Source organism: Rhinocladiella mackenziei (assembly GCF_000835555.1).
Source record: "Rhinocladiella mackenziei CBS 650.93 unplaced genomic scaffold supercont1.9, whole genome shotgun sequence".
Taxonomy (NCBI): Eukaryota; Fungi; Ascomycota; class Eurotiomycetes; order Chaetothyriales; family Herpotrichiellaceae; genus Rhinocladiella; species Rhinocladiella mackenziei.
The window spans coordinates 277,110-295,906 of record NW_013550596.1 but is presented as its reverse complement, the minus strand read 5'-3'; the positions used below and the strand labels follow the sequence as shown (position 1 = coordinate 295,906).

At 49.4% G+C, this 18,797-nt stretch overlaps 7 protein-coding genes and 1 non-coding gene across 8 annotated transcripts; 5 read left to right on the top strand and 3 right to left on the bottom strand.

Annotated features, from left to right (window-relative positions):
- Positions 1-533: 533 nt before the first annotated feature.
- On the bottom strand, positions 534-1,101 carry Z518_10318 (uncharacterized protein; the record flags this gene model as incomplete). Its single annotated transcript, XM_013411862.1, has 3 exons — positions 534-718; positions 790-996; positions 1,062-1,101. The coding sequence occupies 3 exons, from the start codon at positions 1,099-1,101 to the stop codon at positions 534-536; spliced, it is 432 nt and encodes a 143-aa protein (XP_013267316.1).
- A 1,605-nt stretch (positions 1,102-2,706) lies between these two features.
- Positions 2,707-7,311, top strand: Z518_10317 (glycogen debranching enzyme; the record flags this gene model as incomplete). The annotated part of the gene is made up of 1 exon (XM_013411861.1): positions 2,707-7,311. One exon carries the CDS (start codon positions 2,707-2,709, stop codon positions 7,309-7,311), a length of 4,605 nt encoding a protein of 1,534 aa, XP_013267315.1.
- Positions 7,312-7,914: 603 nt separating this feature from the next.
- Z518_10316 (3-deoxy-7-phosphoheptulonate synthase) lies at positions 7,915-9,323 on the top strand (the record flags this gene model as incomplete). The annotated part of the gene is made up of 4 exons (XM_013411860.1): positions 7,915-7,920; positions 8,007-8,064; positions 8,133-9,035; positions 9,118-9,323. The coding sequence occupies 4 exons, from the start codon at positions 7,915-7,917 to the stop codon at positions 9,321-9,323; spliced, it is 1,173 nt and encodes a 390-aa protein (XP_013267314.1).
- A 1,028-nt stretch (positions 9,324-10,351) lies between these two features.
- Positions 10,352-11,185, bottom strand: Z518_10315 (uncharacterized protein; the record flags this gene model as incomplete). The annotated part of the gene is made up of 1 exon (XM_013411859.1): positions 10,352-11,185. One exon carries the CDS (start codon positions 11,183-11,185, stop codon positions 10,352-10,354), a length of 834 nt encoding a protein of 277 aa, XP_013267313.1.
- A 682-nt stretch (positions 11,186-11,867) lies between these two features.
- Z518_10314 (uncharacterized protein) lies at positions 11,868-13,454 on the bottom strand (the record flags this gene model as incomplete). Its single annotated transcript, XM_013411858.1, has 1 exon — positions 11,868-13,454. One exon carries the CDS (start codon positions 13,452-13,454, stop codon positions 11,868-11,870), a length of 1,587 nt encoding a protein of 528 aa, XP_013267312.1.
- A 683-nt stretch (positions 13,455-14,137) lies between these two features.
- Positions 14,138-15,634, top strand: Z518_10313 (uncharacterized protein; the record flags this gene model as incomplete). The annotated part of the gene is made up of 1 exon (XM_013411857.1): positions 14,138-15,634. The coding sequence occupies one exon, from the start codon at positions 14,138-14,140 to the stop codon at positions 15,632-15,634; it is 1,497 nt and encodes a 498-aa protein (XP_013267311.1).
- A 1,647-nt stretch (positions 15,635-17,281) lies between these two features.
- Positions 17,282-17,421, top strand: Z518_10312. Its single transcript has one exon. It is a non-coding gene; the product is annotated as a tRNA-Asp (tRNA).
- Positions 17,422-17,498: 77 nt separating this feature from the next.
- Positions 17,499-18,638, top strand: Z518_10311 (uncharacterized protein; the record flags this gene model as incomplete). Its single annotated transcript, XM_013411856.1, has 2 exons — positions 17,499-17,513; positions 17,769-18,638. The coding sequence occupies 2 exons, from the start codon at positions 17,499-17,501 to the stop codon at positions 18,636-18,638; spliced, it is 885 nt and encodes a 294-aa protein (XP_013267310.1).
- Positions 18,639-18,797: the final 159 nt, after the last annotated feature.

The following is an 18,797-nucleotide window of genomic DNA, read 5'->3' as shown; positions in this document are numbered from 1 at the left end:
TTTCCCACCTTCCCAAAGGTTCGTGAAAATATTCGTGAGGATCCCCTCGGCTGGATCAACGGTTCGCCTTGCATCTGTGCCTATCATTGGTCAGTTTTGCAGGAGGCGTGGTCTGCCTTGTCCAACCTCAACCTCGCCGTGGTCATACTACGTCCAGACCAGGTAACGCTATCCGTTACCCTCAAACCCATGCCTCTCGCCAAAACCCGACCTGACGGTCCCAAAAGCTGTTGAGACTGCAGTTGGTGGAGTGGCCTCGCTAATCGCAATAGATTTGCTGCCAAAAATGCAACATCTCTCTTCAATCTTGTTTGGCCGATCAAGGCCAAAATGATGCCCAGTGACGGTCCTAATAGCACCCGTGGATTATTAACTCCAGTCATGCCTGTGTCTGTTACCAATATGTCTCCCACTGACCACCCCCCTTCCCCCCACAAAAGAGTCACAGTCCCCCAAATGCAGTAACGGATGATGAACATCACTTTCATATCGTTGAATCCAATATGCATCCCCTAGCCAGTCCGCCAATCTGGTCATGCTTCCCTCTCGCTACTGTGTTGGCCAGTCAAAGTGTCCTTTGCCTTGTCTGCTATGGCTCGGATACGGGTGCGCTCCTTGGAACCATCGCGATTGAAAGACTCCGACCGAACCTTTTCATTGTGGGTCCGGGCCTCCCGTTTTTCGTTTTCGGTGGGCGTGTACGTATTGGCTGCGCCGCCTTGCGTGCAAATGGAAGAATCAGCATGGTTTCTCGTTTATTTCTACAATCCGAGCCTGCATCATGCATACCTCTGCCCGTGTGATGTGATCCTTCGGGGAGTATGATGCCTGGAATCTCGACATCCTGGGATCGTCGTGCCGCCTCGGGATGCTCAAAGTCGTTCTTGGTCATATTTCCAGTTCCACCTCGACCAGTAGTGTACGTCTTGGACTTCAAGGTAGGTGTGGATTGCGGTTCGAAAGCAGGCGACGCGTCGGTCTTGTTGGTGACATTTCCTAAGGAGGGTCCATGTCAGGAAGGAGTGAGCCACGCAAAGCGCTGCTCAAAACATGGTACTCACCTGCGCCCCCTCGACCATATGTGACTGTGGATTTGGTCATGCTGATTTTGGCTTTGAGGAGTTGATGGGACTGGTTTGAGTTTGGGGGCAATGAGGGTCGTTGGGGAGGTTGTTCAGGATTCGGACTGGACCGTGCTTGTTATGATCGCCTCAACGCGCGTGGCTTAAGATCGGCGCAGAGGCAGCCGTCGCGTGACAAGAACAGATTTAAACACGTCAGACTAACACGGAAGCAGTGAGGAATGAGGTAGGATTGTCGAGATGAATCATTGAGGGAAGTAATTGTGGAAAATTAAACGGACACTGCGAGGACTTTTGGCACCACCCACCTTTTCTACTTACCTGACACCATTCCCCCAGATGTGAAAGCTCTGACGGTCACACGTGCGGAGTGAAAAGTCTTCTGGCAGTGCTTTGGAGGTGGTTGAAGATGCCGTAAAAGCAAAGTTAGACGTAACAGAAATAGCCTCATTAGTGTTGAAACACCTTCCCAAGAGGCTAGACAGGCTCGGCTTTCGCTTTTCTCTGCGATTACAAGTTCATTTTATGTAGGAAGCGGCGGAGACCTCTATTCTCCATTTGTGCTCTGTTCTCCTCTTCCGTGGAATCGACAATGGTGTAAGACGACAAATTATCATACTGGACAGGTGATCCAGCAATATTCTTACTCGGTAGTATTTTTGTCGGTGTGACTGGGTTGGTGAGAGGATTTTGGATCTCTCTCTATTGGGCCGCAGACTGAGCTTGGAGCTGGTGGCTTGGAGCTTGTGTGAGCTATTTTTGCTGGGCGGGGAGCACTCCCAGATTTGCGTCTGAGGGGGAGCGTTTCTGACGGAGATCGGTCACTGATATATGCACGGTTGAGAGACCGTAAGGTTCATTCTCTTTCCATTCTGCTAGCATAGCGCGTTGCCCAAGATAGGGTGGCTGAACGCGGCTAATGAGATGACTAAGGACAAGACTGATGAGTGAGAGTCATGCATGGTAAAGATGTATCTGCAATCAATCACTCGATCTGAGGATGCCCGAAGTCGTCATTGTTCTATTCTGTTGCCCTACCTTGCCCATCCAACAAGTCCATAGGACGAATACTCACCTTTCCTGGCCTAAAAATGATGAGGCTGTAAAAGAAAAGCCTACCCTCTTCAGCCACTAACGCGATTGAACAGATACAGAAACTTGACCTTTGCGGCCACTACTCCCAGGAGGTACTAGGTGCATACATTGAGATTGCTCCCTCTTAAACACTTGTCCCCCGCTTACTTGGAAGGGCAATGCAGGAACCGGCCTGGACGTTCGTGGCTTGCCCACATTCTGGACTTTCCCATCACTGAATGCCAGTGTTCTCGCCTGCGCCTGCGCCTGCGCTCTTGTGCCCCGCGATCCAGATATCGACGCACCGACCAGCTGAGCTGTTCCTTGCTACGACATTTTCATTTCACCGTATTCCTCCATCCACCGGGCAAAGTCTCTCTACGAATACGTTGCATTCGTATCAACTTTCATTACCTTATCGTATTCTGGCACTCATTCTCTCTTCCACCACATCTTTCTGCATTGAGCTTTGAACACCAGACAATGCAATAGATACGTGTCACCATCCATCGATAGAGGAACGTTCCATCTCTTTCCTTGGGCCTAGAATATGCCTCACAAAACCCATCAGAACTCTCGCCGGGTTTATCTGCTGCCTCTCACTGATGCCGGTGCTCCAGATGTTCCCAACGAGTACATCTATCTGCCCGTCCCTACCGAGCCAGCATACTTTCTACGATTTGCCATTGAAGGGACAAGCTCAATATGCCGTCAAGGTAGTCTATGGGTCAACATTCCTGAGCCGGGTCAGTCTTTTGATCGCAATCGCTTTCGGGAATACAAGCTCTATCCCGGCTTCAATCGGACTCTCGAGATTGATATTCCTATCACCTCCGCTGGGGCATTTTCTTTCTACACGACGTACACTCCTCTACCAGAATTTTCCACGTCTGACGTTAGAACACCTGAGCCCACTCGTACTCCCACTTACTATGTCGACATCGAGCCGAAGTTGTGTTTGGCGGGCTCCAACTTACCATTGGACGCCTTGGGGATTTTCTCAGTCGTGTCCAAATTCATGGGCAAATACCCGGAGGACTGGCACAAGCATTTAAGAGGGATCAGTGCGAGAGGTTACAATATGGTGCATTTTACGCCGCTGCAACAACGGGGCGAGTCCGACTCCCCCTACAGCTTGTTCGATCAATTGGCTTTTGACCCTGAGCTCTTTCCGGGTGGAGAGAAGGACGTTGCACACATGATCAAATCCATGGAGGAAGAACACGAGTTGTTGGCCCTCACGGATGTCGTCTTCAATCATACCGCGAACAACAGCAGATGGCTGGAGGAACATCCAGAAGCAGGCTACAGTGTCGAGACTGCCCCTTGGCTGGAATCTGCTCTTGTTCTTGACAATGCACTTCTCGACTACAGTGATAAGCTCGAGTCACTTGGTTTGCCTACTGTCTTCAACTACGTCAGTGACTTGGAGAGATCTGTAGCAGGAATCAAGGAGCACGTTATCGACAAGATCCGTTTATGGGAGTATTTTGTATGTGATGTCAAATCTGATACGCAGGCGGTGATCGACGCATGGAAGCAAGGCTCCACCAAATTACCCCCGGGAGGATTTGATGACACGATCGGTGGCGGACTTGACTCTCTGAAATCATGGTCCCTTTACCAGAAAGCCGCCTTCCTCAAAGAAAAGGGACTACTCAATGGCCTTCGTATTGACGGCCGATACTCACGAAAGGTCAACCCCGCTATTGGGTCGGCCATGGTGACGGCCTTGCACGGACGCTATGAGGATGGGACAGACACTCAACCGGTGGAAGACGCCGTGAAAGCAATTTTGGACGAGCTCAACCTCCCCTTTTATCGCGAGTTCGATGCCGATGCGGCAGCGATTCTGGATCAGGTCAAAGGCAGATTGCTCTATACCAGATTGGACCCTCACGGTCCAAGACTGGGGCCCATCACCCGGGAATACCCACTCATCGAAACTTATTTTGCTCGGCTACCTCTGAACGAAACGACCAAGAAACATAATCCAGAAGCACTGTCACTTGCAGTCAACGGGTGGATCTGGGCTGCCGACGCCATGAAAGACAATGCAGGGCCAGATTGGCGACCTTATCTCAGACGAGAACTGATTCCCTGGAGCGACTGTGTCAAACTGAGGTATGGCAAAGGACCAGAGGACAACCCTTATTTGTGGGAACATATGACCCAATATGTCCGACTCATGGCCAAATACTTCACGGCCTTCCGAATTGACAATTGTCATTCCACTCCAATTCACGTGGCTGAATATCTACTGGACGAAGCTAGAAAAGTACAACCCAATCTGGCTGTCTTCGCAGAATTATTTACGGGCAATGAACAGACTGACTTTGTCTTTGTGAAGCGTCTTGGATTGAGTGCGTTGATTCGCGAGGCTATGCAAGCTTGGAGTACGCAAGAACTAAGTCGGGTTGTCCATCGACATTGTGGTCGACCCATTGGCAGTTTCGAAATCAATGTGCCTCGGCGGTCAGGGCAGAAGTTCGCCAACAATCTGGTCAATGGAAGTGGTCCGAAAACGAGAGAAGTCGTCAAACATATCAGAGAAAGTCCAGTGCATGCTCTGTTCATGGACTGCACCCACGACAACGAAATGCCAGCTCAAAAACGAGATGCCCGGGACACACTACCTACGGCCGCTCTGGTCAACATGTGTGCTTGTGCCACAGGCAGTGTTATGGGTTTTGATGAAATTTACCCAAAGCTGGTCGAAATCGTTCACGAAAACCGCACCTACACGTCAGCCAGCTCTGAAGGAGGAGTTCAGACTGGCGCTGATGAAGGAGGAATCGCCAGCGTCAAAAAGCTGATGAACCAGATTCACACCATGATGGGCAAGAACGGTTACGACGAAACATTTCTCCACCATGAAGGCGAACTTATCACTCTTCACCGTGTTCATCCGGACTCCCGTCAGGGATATTTCCTAATTGCTCACACTGCTTTCCCTGGTTCAGGAAATGGTAACGGTGGTCTGAGTCCTGTTCACTTGGCTGGCACCAAAGTGCGCCCTCTTGGCGCGTGGGTTCTTGAAGTAGATCAAAGCGACGAAGCAAAGAAAGCGGCATTGAATGATGAGGAACGCCTCGTCGGCTTACCCGCTCGAGTCAGGAGTATCAAGGGGGCCACCATCACGTCCGACAATGGTGACACTACTATCACCATTGCTGATTTCTTCCCCCCCGGATCAATTGCACTTTTTGAAACGTGGGTTCCTTCTGCCGAACATTCTCTGGGCCTGGGTACCTTCATCGCAAGTGGCACAGAGCAAGCCTTCGGCGAACTGGACCTCATCGATCTCAATTTTGTTCTGTATCGATGTGAGGCTGAGGAACGTGATTCAAGTGATGGCCAAGATGGCGCGTACAGTATTCCCGGCTATGGGCCTCTGGTGTACGCAGGTCTTCAAGGCTGGTGGAGTGTGATTGAGCCTATTGTCAGGCGGAACGATCTGGCGCACCCTCTTTGCAGCCATCTTCGCGAGGGACAATGGGCATTGGATTTCATTGTTGGGCGAATGGAGAGGATTTCAAAACGCGAAGGATATTCCAGGCTGCATAAACCGGCTCAGTGGTTGAAGGAACGATTCGATGCTGTCCGTATCGTTCCCAGTTTTCTCTTACCGCGCTATTTCGCATTGATCGTTCAGATCGCGTACGACGCTGCATTCAAGCGGGGGATCGAATTAATGAGTCCAAATATTCGGCATGGTCAGGACTTCTTGCAAAGTTTGGCCATGGTAAGCATACAGCAAACAGGATATGTCAAGTCTGCTTCGTTGTGGCCACACGAGATCGTACCGTCACTCGCTGCCGGATTGCCTCATTTCTCAGTTTCTTGGGCTCGCTGTTGGGGCCGCGATGTTTTTATCTCCTTGCGGGGCTTGTTTTTGTGTACTGGCCGATTTGAAGAAGCCAAAGAGCACATCAAAGCCTTCGGCAGTGTTCTGAAGCACGGTTTGATTCCGAATCTCCTCAGCAGCGGCGCGGCTCCCAGATATAATTCGCGAGATTCTCCATGGTTTTTCCTCCAGAATATTCAAGACTATACGAAGATTGCCTCTGATGGACTATCAATTCTCCAGGAAAAAGTTCCTCGTCGTTTCCTCCCATATGACGATACTTGGTTTCCTCACGATGACCCTCGGGCGTACTCGCAAGAGTCCACCATTGAGGACATCATCCAAGAAATCTTTCAACGTCATGCGTCCGGTTTGTCCTTCCGAGAACACAACGCTGGCCCTAGCTTAGACATTCAAATGAAGCCTGAAGGATTCCAGATTGATGTTCGTGTCGATTGGAAGACAGGAATTATTTTCGGCGGCAGTCAATATAATTGTGGCACGTGGATGGACAAAATGGGAGAAAGTGAACGGGCTGGCAGCAAAGGAGTGCCCGGTACGCCTCGAGACGGTGCTGCCGTTGAAATTACTGGACTTTCATACAGTGCGATGAAATGGGTTTCCGAGCTCCACCAGGCTGGCAAGTATAGATACTCTGGGGTGACAACGGATCAAGGGGATGAAATTTCCTTTGCGGAATGGGCAGCCCGCATCAAGGCAAACTTCGAAAGATGTTATTGGATCCCGGTGGATCCCAAAGACGATGTTGAGGATGATGTCGACCCGAAGATTATCAACCGTCGTGGTATCTACAAAGATTTGTACCGATCTGGCAAGCAATACGAGGACTACCAACTTCGACCCAATTTCCCTATTGCCATGACAGTGGCACCGGATTTGTTTACACCTGAGAGAGCATTACTGGCATTGAAGATGGCGGATGATATCCTTCGTGGACCTACCGGAATGGCGACGCTTGATCCATCAGATTTGAATTACCGGCCTTACTACAACAATTCAGAAGATTCAACCGACTATGCGACATCCAAAGGGCGAAACTATCATCAAGGACCGGAGTGGTTGTGGCCGACAGGATTCTTTTTGCGAGCATTCCTCATGTTTGACCTCAAGCGACGGACCACGTCGGCGGATCGATTGGAATCATTCCAACAAGTGACTCAACGTTTGGCTGGATGTAAGAACGTGATCAAGGATAGTCCGTGGAAGGGATTGACAGAGTTGACCAACAAAGATGGGTCATTCTGTGCGGATTCGGTATGTTCATCAATCAAAACTGAGATGAATTGATATACTGACATTTGACGCTAAGTCCCCGACACAGGCATGGTCGGCAGGTTGCATGATTGACCTCTTCCACGATGCATCGATTTTGGAGCCCGAAACGAACGGCTTATGAAACTATATCAGAACGAGAAGGATTAATGGCCAAATAAAAAGGGAACGGCCTAGACACGATTGGGGAACTCTTGATACACGAAAGAAACGACTGGATTAATGATTGCATTGGCATTGAATGAGAAATTAGAGCAGAAGATTGTTAGAAGTCAAGAACGAGTGAGACACAGTCGTGAGAACTTAGGTATATGAACAGAACGCAGTGTGGTCAAATCTTGTCCTCCTCTTGTAATGTTCGCGTCCTGGTCACTTTACGTGTGATATCATCCAATCGGCGACTTGGTATATTTTTGGGGCTGCGTCAAAGTCATGCAAGGAACCGAAAGGCTGGACGCCACAAGGAAACTTTTTTTTCCCCCTCTGGACGAACGCCACGTCTCGAATTTTTCGTGAACTTACCAGGGACCATTTGACCACGACATTGCATTTGAGGTCAATAGATCTCCCTCCCGCTCTTCCTTGTGATCCTTTTATTCCCTTTCGCTCGTTGCTGTCATGGCTGTAAGCTTCTTCGTCCAAGGTTTCCCCCGCAGATTCATCGCCTGCGGTAACTCTGACTGACTCACTCTCCGCTTGGAACATAATAGTCTTACTATCTCCCTAATGCCAACGTTGGCAACAAACAGAGTTCGGAAGATTGGCGGGGTATGTTCAAAACCCTACTCTCCTTGAGTGCTCAGCACTTCGATGTCCTCATCTAAACCGTGCTGCAGTCCGGGGTTACAACCCACTCACACCACCCGACTTACTACAACATGAAATCCCTCAGACACCAGCCTCGAAAGCGACGGTCCTCCAAGGTCGCGAAGATTGTGTCGCGGTTGTGCAAGACAAAGACCCCAACCGGCGATTGCTTGTCATCATCGGCCCCTGCTCCATCCACGACCCTGTTGCGGCCCTCGATTACTGCGACCGATTATTGAAGCTGAAACAAAATTACCGGGATGACCTGGTCATTGTGATGCGGTCGTACCTTGAGAAACCCAGAACCACGGTGGGCTGGAAAGGGCTGATCAATGACCCGGAGATTGACGGCAGTTTCTTGATCAACAAAGGTCTCAGGCTGAGTCGGCAACTGTTCGTCGACCTCACGGCCAAGGGGATGCCGATTGCGAGTGAAATGCTGGATACTATCTCTCCACAGTTCCTTGCGGATTTGCTGAGCATAGGTGCCGTGGGAGCGAGGACAACTGAATCACAACTTCACCGTGAGTTGGCTTCGGGGTTGTCGTTCCCGGTGGGCTTCAAGAACGGCACCGATGGAACTTTGGGCGTGGCCATCGATGCCATTGGGGCAGTCAGACATCCTCATCACTTCCTGTCCGTGACGAAGCCTGGTGTGGTGGCCATCGTTGGCACGGTAGGCAATGAGGATTGCTTCGTTATTCTACGTGGAGGAACGACGGGGACCAACTACGACAAGGAGAGCATTCGCAAAGCCAAGGAGAAGTTGGCGGCGAAAGGTCTCAGTCCTCGGGTCATGGTCGATTGCTCCCACGGCAATAGTGAGAAGCAACATAAGAATCAACCCAAAGTCGCAAGAGTTTTGGCCGATCAAATCGAGGAAGGTGAAGAGGGTATCATGGGAGTCATGATTGAGAGTCACATCAATGAAGGTCAGTTTGCATCCGGACGAATTGTCGAAAGTGACGATGCGTCTTCCTTTGCCTGAAATTATGCTCACGTCCATGCCAAAAGGGAACCAAAAAGTCCCTCCGGAAGGGAAAGCAGGCTTGAAATATGGCGTTTCGATCACCGACGCATGCATAGGCTGGGAGGATACGGAGGCTGTTCTCGAGATGCTTGCCACCTCGACCAGGAGGAGGAGAGAAAAACTTGGCAAAAAGAATGTCAATGGTGCTGTGGAAGAGAATGGAAATGGTCACGTTGGAGGAGTGGCATGAGCGGATGAAGCAAAGAAAGTGTGGCTCAAGGTCAAGAGCCATACGAAGGATTCAGGAAAAAGAGACACTGTTACGTCCGTTTCAGGTTGAGGGCCTTCAATGATACAGAGCACAGAAGCACCGAGCAGAGGAAACTCCCTCTCTGGCAAAAAGGTAGTAATGACATTCATGGCGAACGAGGTCAAAGCATATATGGGATGAAAAAGGTCTATTCCGGTGACTAAAAATGAATACGGTGGAGTCATAGGGGAGATAAACCCATTTTCCTCCCATCCTTGAGCGAGGGACACTATCAAAAGGGCTGGTGCCCGAAGGTGACAAGGCTAGGTTATGTAGATCTCGCTCGCCTTTCTTTTCGATGCCGATGAAGAGATTTGTGTTCTCGACATCATGGTTTATGAAAGGCTGGAAGTAAACTGAAGTGTTCTTTTAGATATGTAATATGGAAGATGAATGCGAAATGAAGAGATAAAAATCAGAATGCAAAAAAGTACAGCTGAGATCCAATATACTTATTTCCCTTTCCTCCGTTTTGGAAGGAGGAACGCAGATGGACAATTGAATCTCGCACGTATGGCTTGTCCGTGAATGCAGCAAGGTCTCCGGTACCATGTCTTCTGATGATCCCCTTTCGAAAAGGTCGATGCTCGTGACGAGAGGGGGGTAGCCCACCGCAAAGGACATGAATACTGACTGAGCGGAGTCGTTGGGCTGAGGCGGGTTGTCTTGTCTGCTATCTAGGCCTGAAGCTGGAGCTGAAATTCGACCAAAGTTGGTGGAGGGAGGCCTGAGAAGTGAAAGAAACAATAACAATAGTTAAGGTGACTGACGAAATGGGTGCTGTAGAATTGATACTGAAAATCGGTTTAGAAAGAAGCATGATCATGCCCGGACGAAGGAGTCCAACTCCACGAGAAGGCCAGGGAATGTCATCCGACGCCTAGTTCCGGTTTCCCCTTCCCTCGGGGGAGGGTTTTCGAAGGCACAGCCACCGGTACATTTGCGCACGTTAACGGTTAGCACGGAGATCATTCTCCAAGCATTGCGCTCGGGATGGGCGTAGAACCTTTTGGCCGCGGTGAATGGCGTTTCAAAGTCGGTGATGTAGGACCACCCTCCTCCTCGTAGGGGTATTCAACATAATCACCCTCATCGACCTCATCAGGCATTGGTCCGTGACCGCTGTGATCAAAAGTCAGCCTCTTGGGACCCTTGTTGAGTTTTTCACGCACAGCGGAGCGGTCGCGGCGTCGAACCCAGCCTTTCCCTTGGTTTTTGCTCTGTTCTTTGATGTTCATGTTGCGAACGTTCGGGTTGCCGGTCACAATGTCCATGAAAGGTCCACCCGTTTGGTTCTCCCACCAGTGGAAGACTTTCATTTTGATTGCGCGACGAGCGAGGCGGGAGACTTCGGGATCCTCGTGCGAGAAGTTCAGGTTGATGGCTCGTCGGGCCAGTTTTGCGACTTCGGCGTCCTCATTCGAGAAGTCGAGATCCAGGTCGTCAATGTTGGGGATGGGATCGTGGTTGCCGCGGTTAGAGCCCATTCCGCCTTGTCTTCCGCGGTAGTAAGTGTGGTCAACACGGTGACCGTTCCTATGTTCGCCTTGCCATTTGCGAGAGCATCTGCCCTGCCCGTGACTCTGACCCTGACCCTGACCCTGACCCTGACCTTGATGGCATGGCGTCCAGCGTTTCTCGACGTAGTATTCGTCGTCGGGGACAAGTATTAGGGTAGTGTCATGAGGTGGTGTTTGAACGGTGGACAAGGCCCCGTCGGTGGTTTGAGGAGAAGGGAGAGCACCAGCCGTGGCCATGGTGAAAGCCAGGATAGCAGCGGCGGTCGATGCTGTTAATCTCATGGCTGATCGCGTAGATATTAGATTTTGGGTATTTGCGTATCTCTGTGAGTGGGTTTTTCTGTTTTGGGTTTGGGGGGGGAGGGTAATAGATATGTAGATGATCAAGTTAGGGTGTGGGATATCAGTACCTTATTTATATCAGCCAGGTACGTCCAGGTATATTCTTTGAGCAGTACAGCATAAAGAAAAGCAAACGGTAGACATCACCGAAGTGCAGAAATATCATAGGAACATCTTGTCATAATGACGATGAGAAGAAAGGAAAATCCAAAGAAACTCCTGCAATGAGAGCTCAATAACAAATACCAAGATCATGAACATCAAGAGGCAAGAGGGAATAATGAAAAATGAACTAGAGCTAGACTCGATTCCGGCCTGAATAGTAATCGAGGACAACAGACCGGGCTCGAACTTGATCTCAATAGGGGGTATCTGAGGATATGAGGCCGGATGTATATCTCAATAAAAATGCCGGCTTGCCACATCCGTTCACAGTATCGTGTTCTCGTCGCACGGACCAAAAAAAGGGAGGTGATTTGCAGCAGAATAAATAATGAATGACATTTCAAATATCCGCTACAGAAGTGCTGTCAGTATCAATCGCTGAATTGCCGAGAGGTAACATCATGAGAAATCTGGGTATTGAATAGAATCCGAACGGGAAAAAAAACCTTCGCACAAACTATTCTTGGGGAGTAGCGGTAGCAGTTCCATTCACTTGTTCCACCACTTCATTGGGTTCTGAAGGAATCGGTTCCTTTTCTGCCTCTGCTTTCATTGCATCCTCCTTGACGGCTTCATGCGGTGAAGAGGTTGATTCTTCTGGCAGGATACTCTGTTCTTCACCGTTTTCCGTATTTTCGCCTCCAGTCTCTGCGGATGCCTCCAGGTGCATTTTCGGCGGGGCTTTCTGCTTCACAATGTGCTTGATCTGATTTGCAGATGCGGGCCTCGGCTTCGGCGGGCTGTTGATTTGAAGCTTGTCATGAACTTTTTGGGCACTGCTCGCTGTCGGTCGCATCATTCTCGCTAGAAATCCCTCATCTGGTTTGCTTGCACTGACTCGAGATTTGGGTCTGTCATGGCCATTGGTCAGGGAAGCACGTGACGACTTCTTCGCTAGTGTGGAAGTTGTAGATGAAGTACTGACCCGAGGTTGTCGTATCGATATGGCGGATGGCTTTTTGGTCACTGACTTCCGAAATTCAGATTCCGTGGGTGAAGGGTGCATGTCGCTTTTGGCAACTGATGACGCCGTCGTTGCAGTAGCTGCAGCGGGAAGTTTTCCAGGCTTCGTGGGTGACTTGGGTTTGACCGCTTTGGGCGACCTGACAACGTGGGGAGATGTGGGAGTCTTCTCCTTCTTGACAGCTTCCGGGGCGGGCTTCGTCTTGGATTGAGTGTCTAGCTTTGGCGCAGAGGATTGAGCCTTTTCTGCCTGTACCTGTACCGTCTTTGCCGCATTCTGCTTTGTTACTTCTCTCGAGTGTTGCGCCTCCTTGGCGGATTCCATAACGCCTTTTATTTTTGCAGCTCCTCCTTTCAAATGTGCAGCTGGCGACGTTGGGGTCTTGGAAGAAGGCTTCGAGACCACAGGGGATTTCGGGGCCGGCTTGGCGACAGTCTGTCTTGTAGGTGGTGCCTTGACTGGCTGCGCAGTTTTCGTGGTCTGAAGGGTCGTACTCGGTGGAGGGTCTTGTTTTTCCCCGTCTCCTCGCATTTTTTCCACCATTGAAGCGGCCTTGGTCTCATCCTTGGATTTGGACGGTGATCTCGCAATCTTTTCTTGTGCTTGTCCAGAAGAAAGTGCGTCACCCAATTTCCTGGCCTCCGAGGGGGGCTTCGAGGGCGTATTTTCAACAAAAGCCGATCCTTTCAAAATATTTCCCAATCCGCCTTCTATGCTATTCTCCACAGACGGCTTCTTCTCGGGGACTGCGATCGGATTTTCGTCCTTTCGCGTTTCGGTGTTCGAAGGCATCTTTTCAATATTTCCAGTGTCCACAGTTGTGCTCTCTTTGATTTCTCCTAAACTGCTCACTTCACTAGTCCTCCTAAGACCTAGGATCGGGGGGCCTCCATTTTCTCCGGGTCTTTCCACTGCAACAAAGCTTGTTCGAACTTTGCTCACGGGTCTGCTGCTGCTGGAAAGTTCTGAGGGATTTGGAGATCGGCCTCGACTTGGGGGAGATGTAGATTGATCGCTGACTTTATTCTCAAACATGGCCCGAAGGTTCCTCACTCCGCCGCTTCCAGAGTTGGCAGACATGACTGTAGATGCAGCGACGATTTAGCGATTGAGTTTGAGCTTGAGCAATGGAATTGCGATGGACAGAAAAAGAAGGAGGATTCAGTTATGGCAAGAAGACAACACAACTGGGAACCAAATTGGGGGCGGTTGAAGAAAACGAATGACGGTGAAGATGTGAATGGTGGATCCGGGGTCGAACAGGGGGGACTAATGGGTCATCCGAGACGCGTTTTGCGTCGGCATTGCTTTTGCTGATGGGATGGATGGGCTTACGAGGAGCAGCGGTTTGATGGGGACCAACTTTACACACGAGCTTTGCTCGGTGTCCAATGGATGCTGCCAACACTGAAGACTGCTCACGATAGGTGGTAATTGGAAGGTTGATGCAACACATAGAGTTTATGGACTGCAGATCGCAATACGATGCATCAGGGGCAAACACCCGTCAATTACCAACAGCTTCTCGGAATTTTTGATATGTCAGCTTGCGGTATCGATAAGGCGGATTGCATCCCCCCAAATCCAAATGGGATAATGAGACCTGTCGATTGACAATCAATCTGTCCATCCACGTCATGAGATAACGCATGTGTATCATTATATGGACAGGACGGAAATCATCAGCTCTCCATTTATTATATGGTAGCTAAGCCCCTGTCTCCCCAACGTGCTCCCCAGGTATTTCGGCCGTCACCCGCCTGATGTCTTCGAAATCCGAACTCGATCCTCTACTGCCACGCAACCCGCCCGCTCCCGAGATCCAGGGCCATGGGTACTCCGTATATAGGCAGCCGACCGATATAAGATCGTCGGAATCGGATTTATTTCCTCAGAAAAGCTGGAACGTTGAAGATGAAGACGAGGATACCCAGTCGATAATGACTTCCACCAGATCAGCCTTGAATACTATCGGCTTGATTTTTACAACTGTTGTCCTCATTGCCTTGGTGTTCGCCTTCCTAAGGCCTGATATAGCAGACCACCGTCCCATTCCAGTACCCAAAGCTCCTCCTCGAACTATAGCCGACAGAGTATCTGCGATTCTGGATGGAACACCATTGTTTGATGGGCATAATGATCTTGCCATCTTCATCCGGGGCGCATATAACAATAAAATACACACTGATGAATTCAAGGACAAATTTGAAAATGGAGGCATGGAATTGAATGTTGATCTTCCACGCCTGCGCACAGGTCAGGCTGGGGGTACCTTTTGGAGTGCATTTGTCATCTGTCCAGATGATGCGAGCGATGACTTTTCAGATGAAACCTATTCCACATCCGTCGCACATACGCTTTCACAGATCGACTTGCTCCAGCGACTCCAAAGCGAATACCCAGATAATTTCACATCCGCAACCACTCCTCTCCACACGGCTTTGACCAATTTCCATTCAAAGAAATCCCTGATCTCACCCATCAGCATTGAGGGACTTCATCAAATTCCACAATCTGCCCCGATGTCCACGCTCCGCCTGTACTATGCTCTGGGCGTCCGTGCGGCGACACTGACTTGGAATTGTCACAATGCTTTTGCCGATGCTGCGTTGATCACTTCGCGAGGGGAGACAACAGTAGCTCCCTATCATCGCGGGGGCTTGACCGCGGCAGGAAGAGAGGTGGTTCGTGAGATGAACCGCCTTGGAATGCTGGTCGATATCTCTCATACCTCGTACTGGACTCAGAAAGCAGTCTTGAGCAACAAAACGTCTGCGGCCCCAGTTATATTCTCCCATTCGTCGGCTTTTGCACTCTGTCCTCATCCTCGAAATGTTCACGATGACATATTAGACTTGGTAAAAGAGACGGAAAGCTTGGTGATGATCAATTTTAGTCCGGCATTCATCTCTTGTCTTCCTCCACCTAATTCGAGTGTGCTCCCGGAATTTTATGAGAAGAACAATACCTTGCATCAAGTGGCTCGTCATATCATGTACGTCGGCGAGAAGATTGGATTCGACTATGTTGGCTTGGGTAGTGACTTTGATGGTATGGGTACTCTGACTCCGAGAGGTTTGGAAGGAGTGGATAAGTACCCTGATCTGATTGCCGAACTCTTGAAACTGGGAGTCAGTGATAAGGATGCTGAAAAAATCGCGGGTGGGAATTTGCTCAGAGTATGGAAGGCAGCAGAAGGAATCGCAAAAGGGTTGCAAAAAAAGACCTGGGAGGGCGAGGATGAAGTCAGCGGATGGTAGTAGCTGAGTAATGCTCTGGGTTGTCCACCGGATCACCGTTATGGTATATGCACGCCAAATTGCTTCCGCCTCGATTCCCAAGACTCGCACCCTGCTCAATTGAGTAAATAGCAATCACCGGGCGCACAATCAAAATCGAGATCAAATTGATTTCAACACCTTTCCCCCTCCCCCTCCAGAAAAGGCCAAAAAAATAAAAAATAGTGATTGACTCTTCGGCAAGGAATCGAACCTGTCTTTGGGTTAATCATCGATTTCCCAATCGGTTTTTCCATTGAAGCTCACCTTGATCACCGGCGAGTTGTATGACAAGCCGGTATCCTGACCCATTGGACGACCGAAGAGAAGGCGTTGTAATTGTTGAAAATGAGTGTGATTTTGCAATATATAAAGAATACCATTCATTTTGGTAATGGGCTGTGAGTCAGCATGAGGTGTGCATGTATCACATGCCAAGCGACATTTGGTCGGCAAGTCATCTCCTCATCTGAAAACCCGCGATGATGACTGGGTATGAATTGGTCAATACAATCCTACTGATGAAGATATGAACCCCTTTCACCTGTTGTCTCTGATTTAGAAGAGTAGTTGGCTGAGTCTCAACAACTCGGGTTCTCAGCCTTGTGCACTATGAGCTGTCAGCATAGTGGACACCCCCATTTCAAGTTCCAGGTCAAATTCTTCACCATATTTGGAGACATTTGAGTTGGAGAAATAGGTTCCGCCCTGCGGCTGGTCACCAGACAGAGCACTCTGACCTCTGAATTTTCCGGGACTTCTGTCGAAAACCCAACGTGTGATCAGATTTTCCATCGGTTCGATTAGCAAAGGAATCCAAAAGTTGGTAGGGTTTTTGGGCCAGAAAACTTCTTATACGGCCCAGAAAATGAGGAGAAGCTAGCCAATGATGGGTCAGGCCTTTCATGCTCCAGTCATCTTTTGGCCAATCGTGGTCCGATACCTTTGCCTATATTTCGCAGATGGCAGCAACCATTTAGGGAAGATATGTCGGGGACTCTGAGAAGACCACTAGAGTCCAAGTCCGCTTTGAATATTTCATTGAAGGCTTCCAAAGAGTGTTGGCCTGGGCAGACGACTATACTGGGGCTCCATGTTGTGTCTGAACCGTTCTCAAACGGTTGATATGAATTTGAGGATATCCTTTAGCCTTGAATCATGTTAACTGAAAGTCGGATTAGGGCAAAGGTCGAGCACATGTCGGTCGAGCACCTGTAAATTCCGAGTATGAAGACCCGAACGTAGTCCATGATAGAGAAAAAAGGTACGTGCAGAAGAATAGAAAAAATATCTCCATCCTCCTTCAGCGATTGGTGCTCAGCACTGCAGGGAAGTTGCCCTTGCCAAGATCCTCCTCAAAATGTCGGCGAGCCGAGAGTGCGGCGAGGGGTAGTAGTAGCAGAATATTTTGACAGGCCCCAACGCTCCATTCTTTTCCTGAATAATTGTGCTGACGCACAGAATCGCCGTCGGTAGTTTTAGGATGTCGATCTGAGCGTCTCCACTGTGTTGTTGTGGCCTGCAAACAAGTGGGGTGTCATTTTATTTTTGAGATATATATTCTTTGAGTAACTGGAATTTCCATAACAATCACACCGGCTAAGCTCCTGGGAGTACCCAGAAGAAGCATCTTCCTTAGTGTAGTGGTGATCATTTCCGCTTGTCAATGACCTTCTCAGTCAACAAGCGCGGGAGACCGTAAGCAATTTCTACTTCTCACCTCATAACGAGACTAACTGGTTTAGGGGGTTCGATTCCCCGAGGGAGAGATACTTTCTCACTTGGTTTTCTTTTTTGTTTGGTTCTTTTGTGTGGTCCGTTTTCAAAGGGCACGCATGCCAAGACGATGAATCAAAGCCGAGTTTGTCAATCACGTGACATCTGCTTGGCATTCTCACGTGGGGTCGACTTGTCGCCCTGGACTACGCACTTCAACCCAGTGGCGCTCAACCAATCCGCATCCTTTCTGCTCCTCCACGACCCCTATCCTCTGCAGCTCTTACTACAACGAATCCTGCCTACTCTCTCTACACCTCTCGATTTCTCCTCACCGCAACCAATCATGGGGAGGTTCTACGGAGGAAAGGACAAGTTCAATACGATTTTGAAGGGCTAGTCAAATTACGAGCAATGGGTCCTTGCTTGCAAGGAGGAGCTCCAGTCCGAGGGAGTCATTGATGGCTTGACCCAGGAAGCTCCCATCGATCCTGATTCGATCTCTGACAACGACGAACTTGATTCACATGTCAAAGCCTGGCTTTTGGACTACGAGGAAGAGCCTCAAGGTGGGTTCTCAGGTCAGAGGATTGTTGCAAACCGCAACAAGTGGAAGGCTGCTGCCAGAATCAAATACAAGGAATGGGCGCGGTTGAACAACAAAGCACTTGTTATCATCTACCACTTGTGTGATAAGGTTCCTCAGATGATTATTGCTGAGGAGGTGACTGCAAAGAGTGCTTGGGCACGTCTTTCAGAGGCCTACAAATCTCAGGGCTTCCCTGCTGTCTACAAGCAAGTCTCATTGACTCACACTGTCACGTATCGAGACTGCAATACTCTGAAGGAATATGTCAACAAGATTAAACTTAATCGTGCCAATCTCGATGCTCTCGGGCATAGATGGAATGACGATGTCTGGTCTGCGGTTCTCATCAAGGGCCTCGGCGACTCTTTTGAAATCCTCACATCTTCTTTGCTATCCGCTGACAAAGGGACTAGATCCTTCGACGATGTCATTCAGTTGATCCTTGACGAGGAGTTACAAAAGAAGAATATAACTACTACTGGCTCTATTTTCAAATCCCACGGGGGGAAAGGCAACAATAACGGCAATGGAAACAACTATTCCTCTAAGTCTGTCGACCCTTCTAAAGACAAGTCCAACAAGAAGTGGGCTTGCAGGACTCATGAAACCAATAGCCATACCTGGAAAGACTGTCGCCAGAATCCCAAAAATCAAAATAAGTTCAAAGACTGCCAGCGATAAATCGTCAAGCGACAACAAGAAGGATAAGGGGAAAGGCACAAGTGAGAGCAGCAGAACGAATTCCTCTGCAATTGCGGCTCACTTGAATGAAATCACAGTCGAAATGATCGAGTAACTCAAGCCTCTTGTTGCTACTCCTGCAGAATTTTTTTTTTTTTT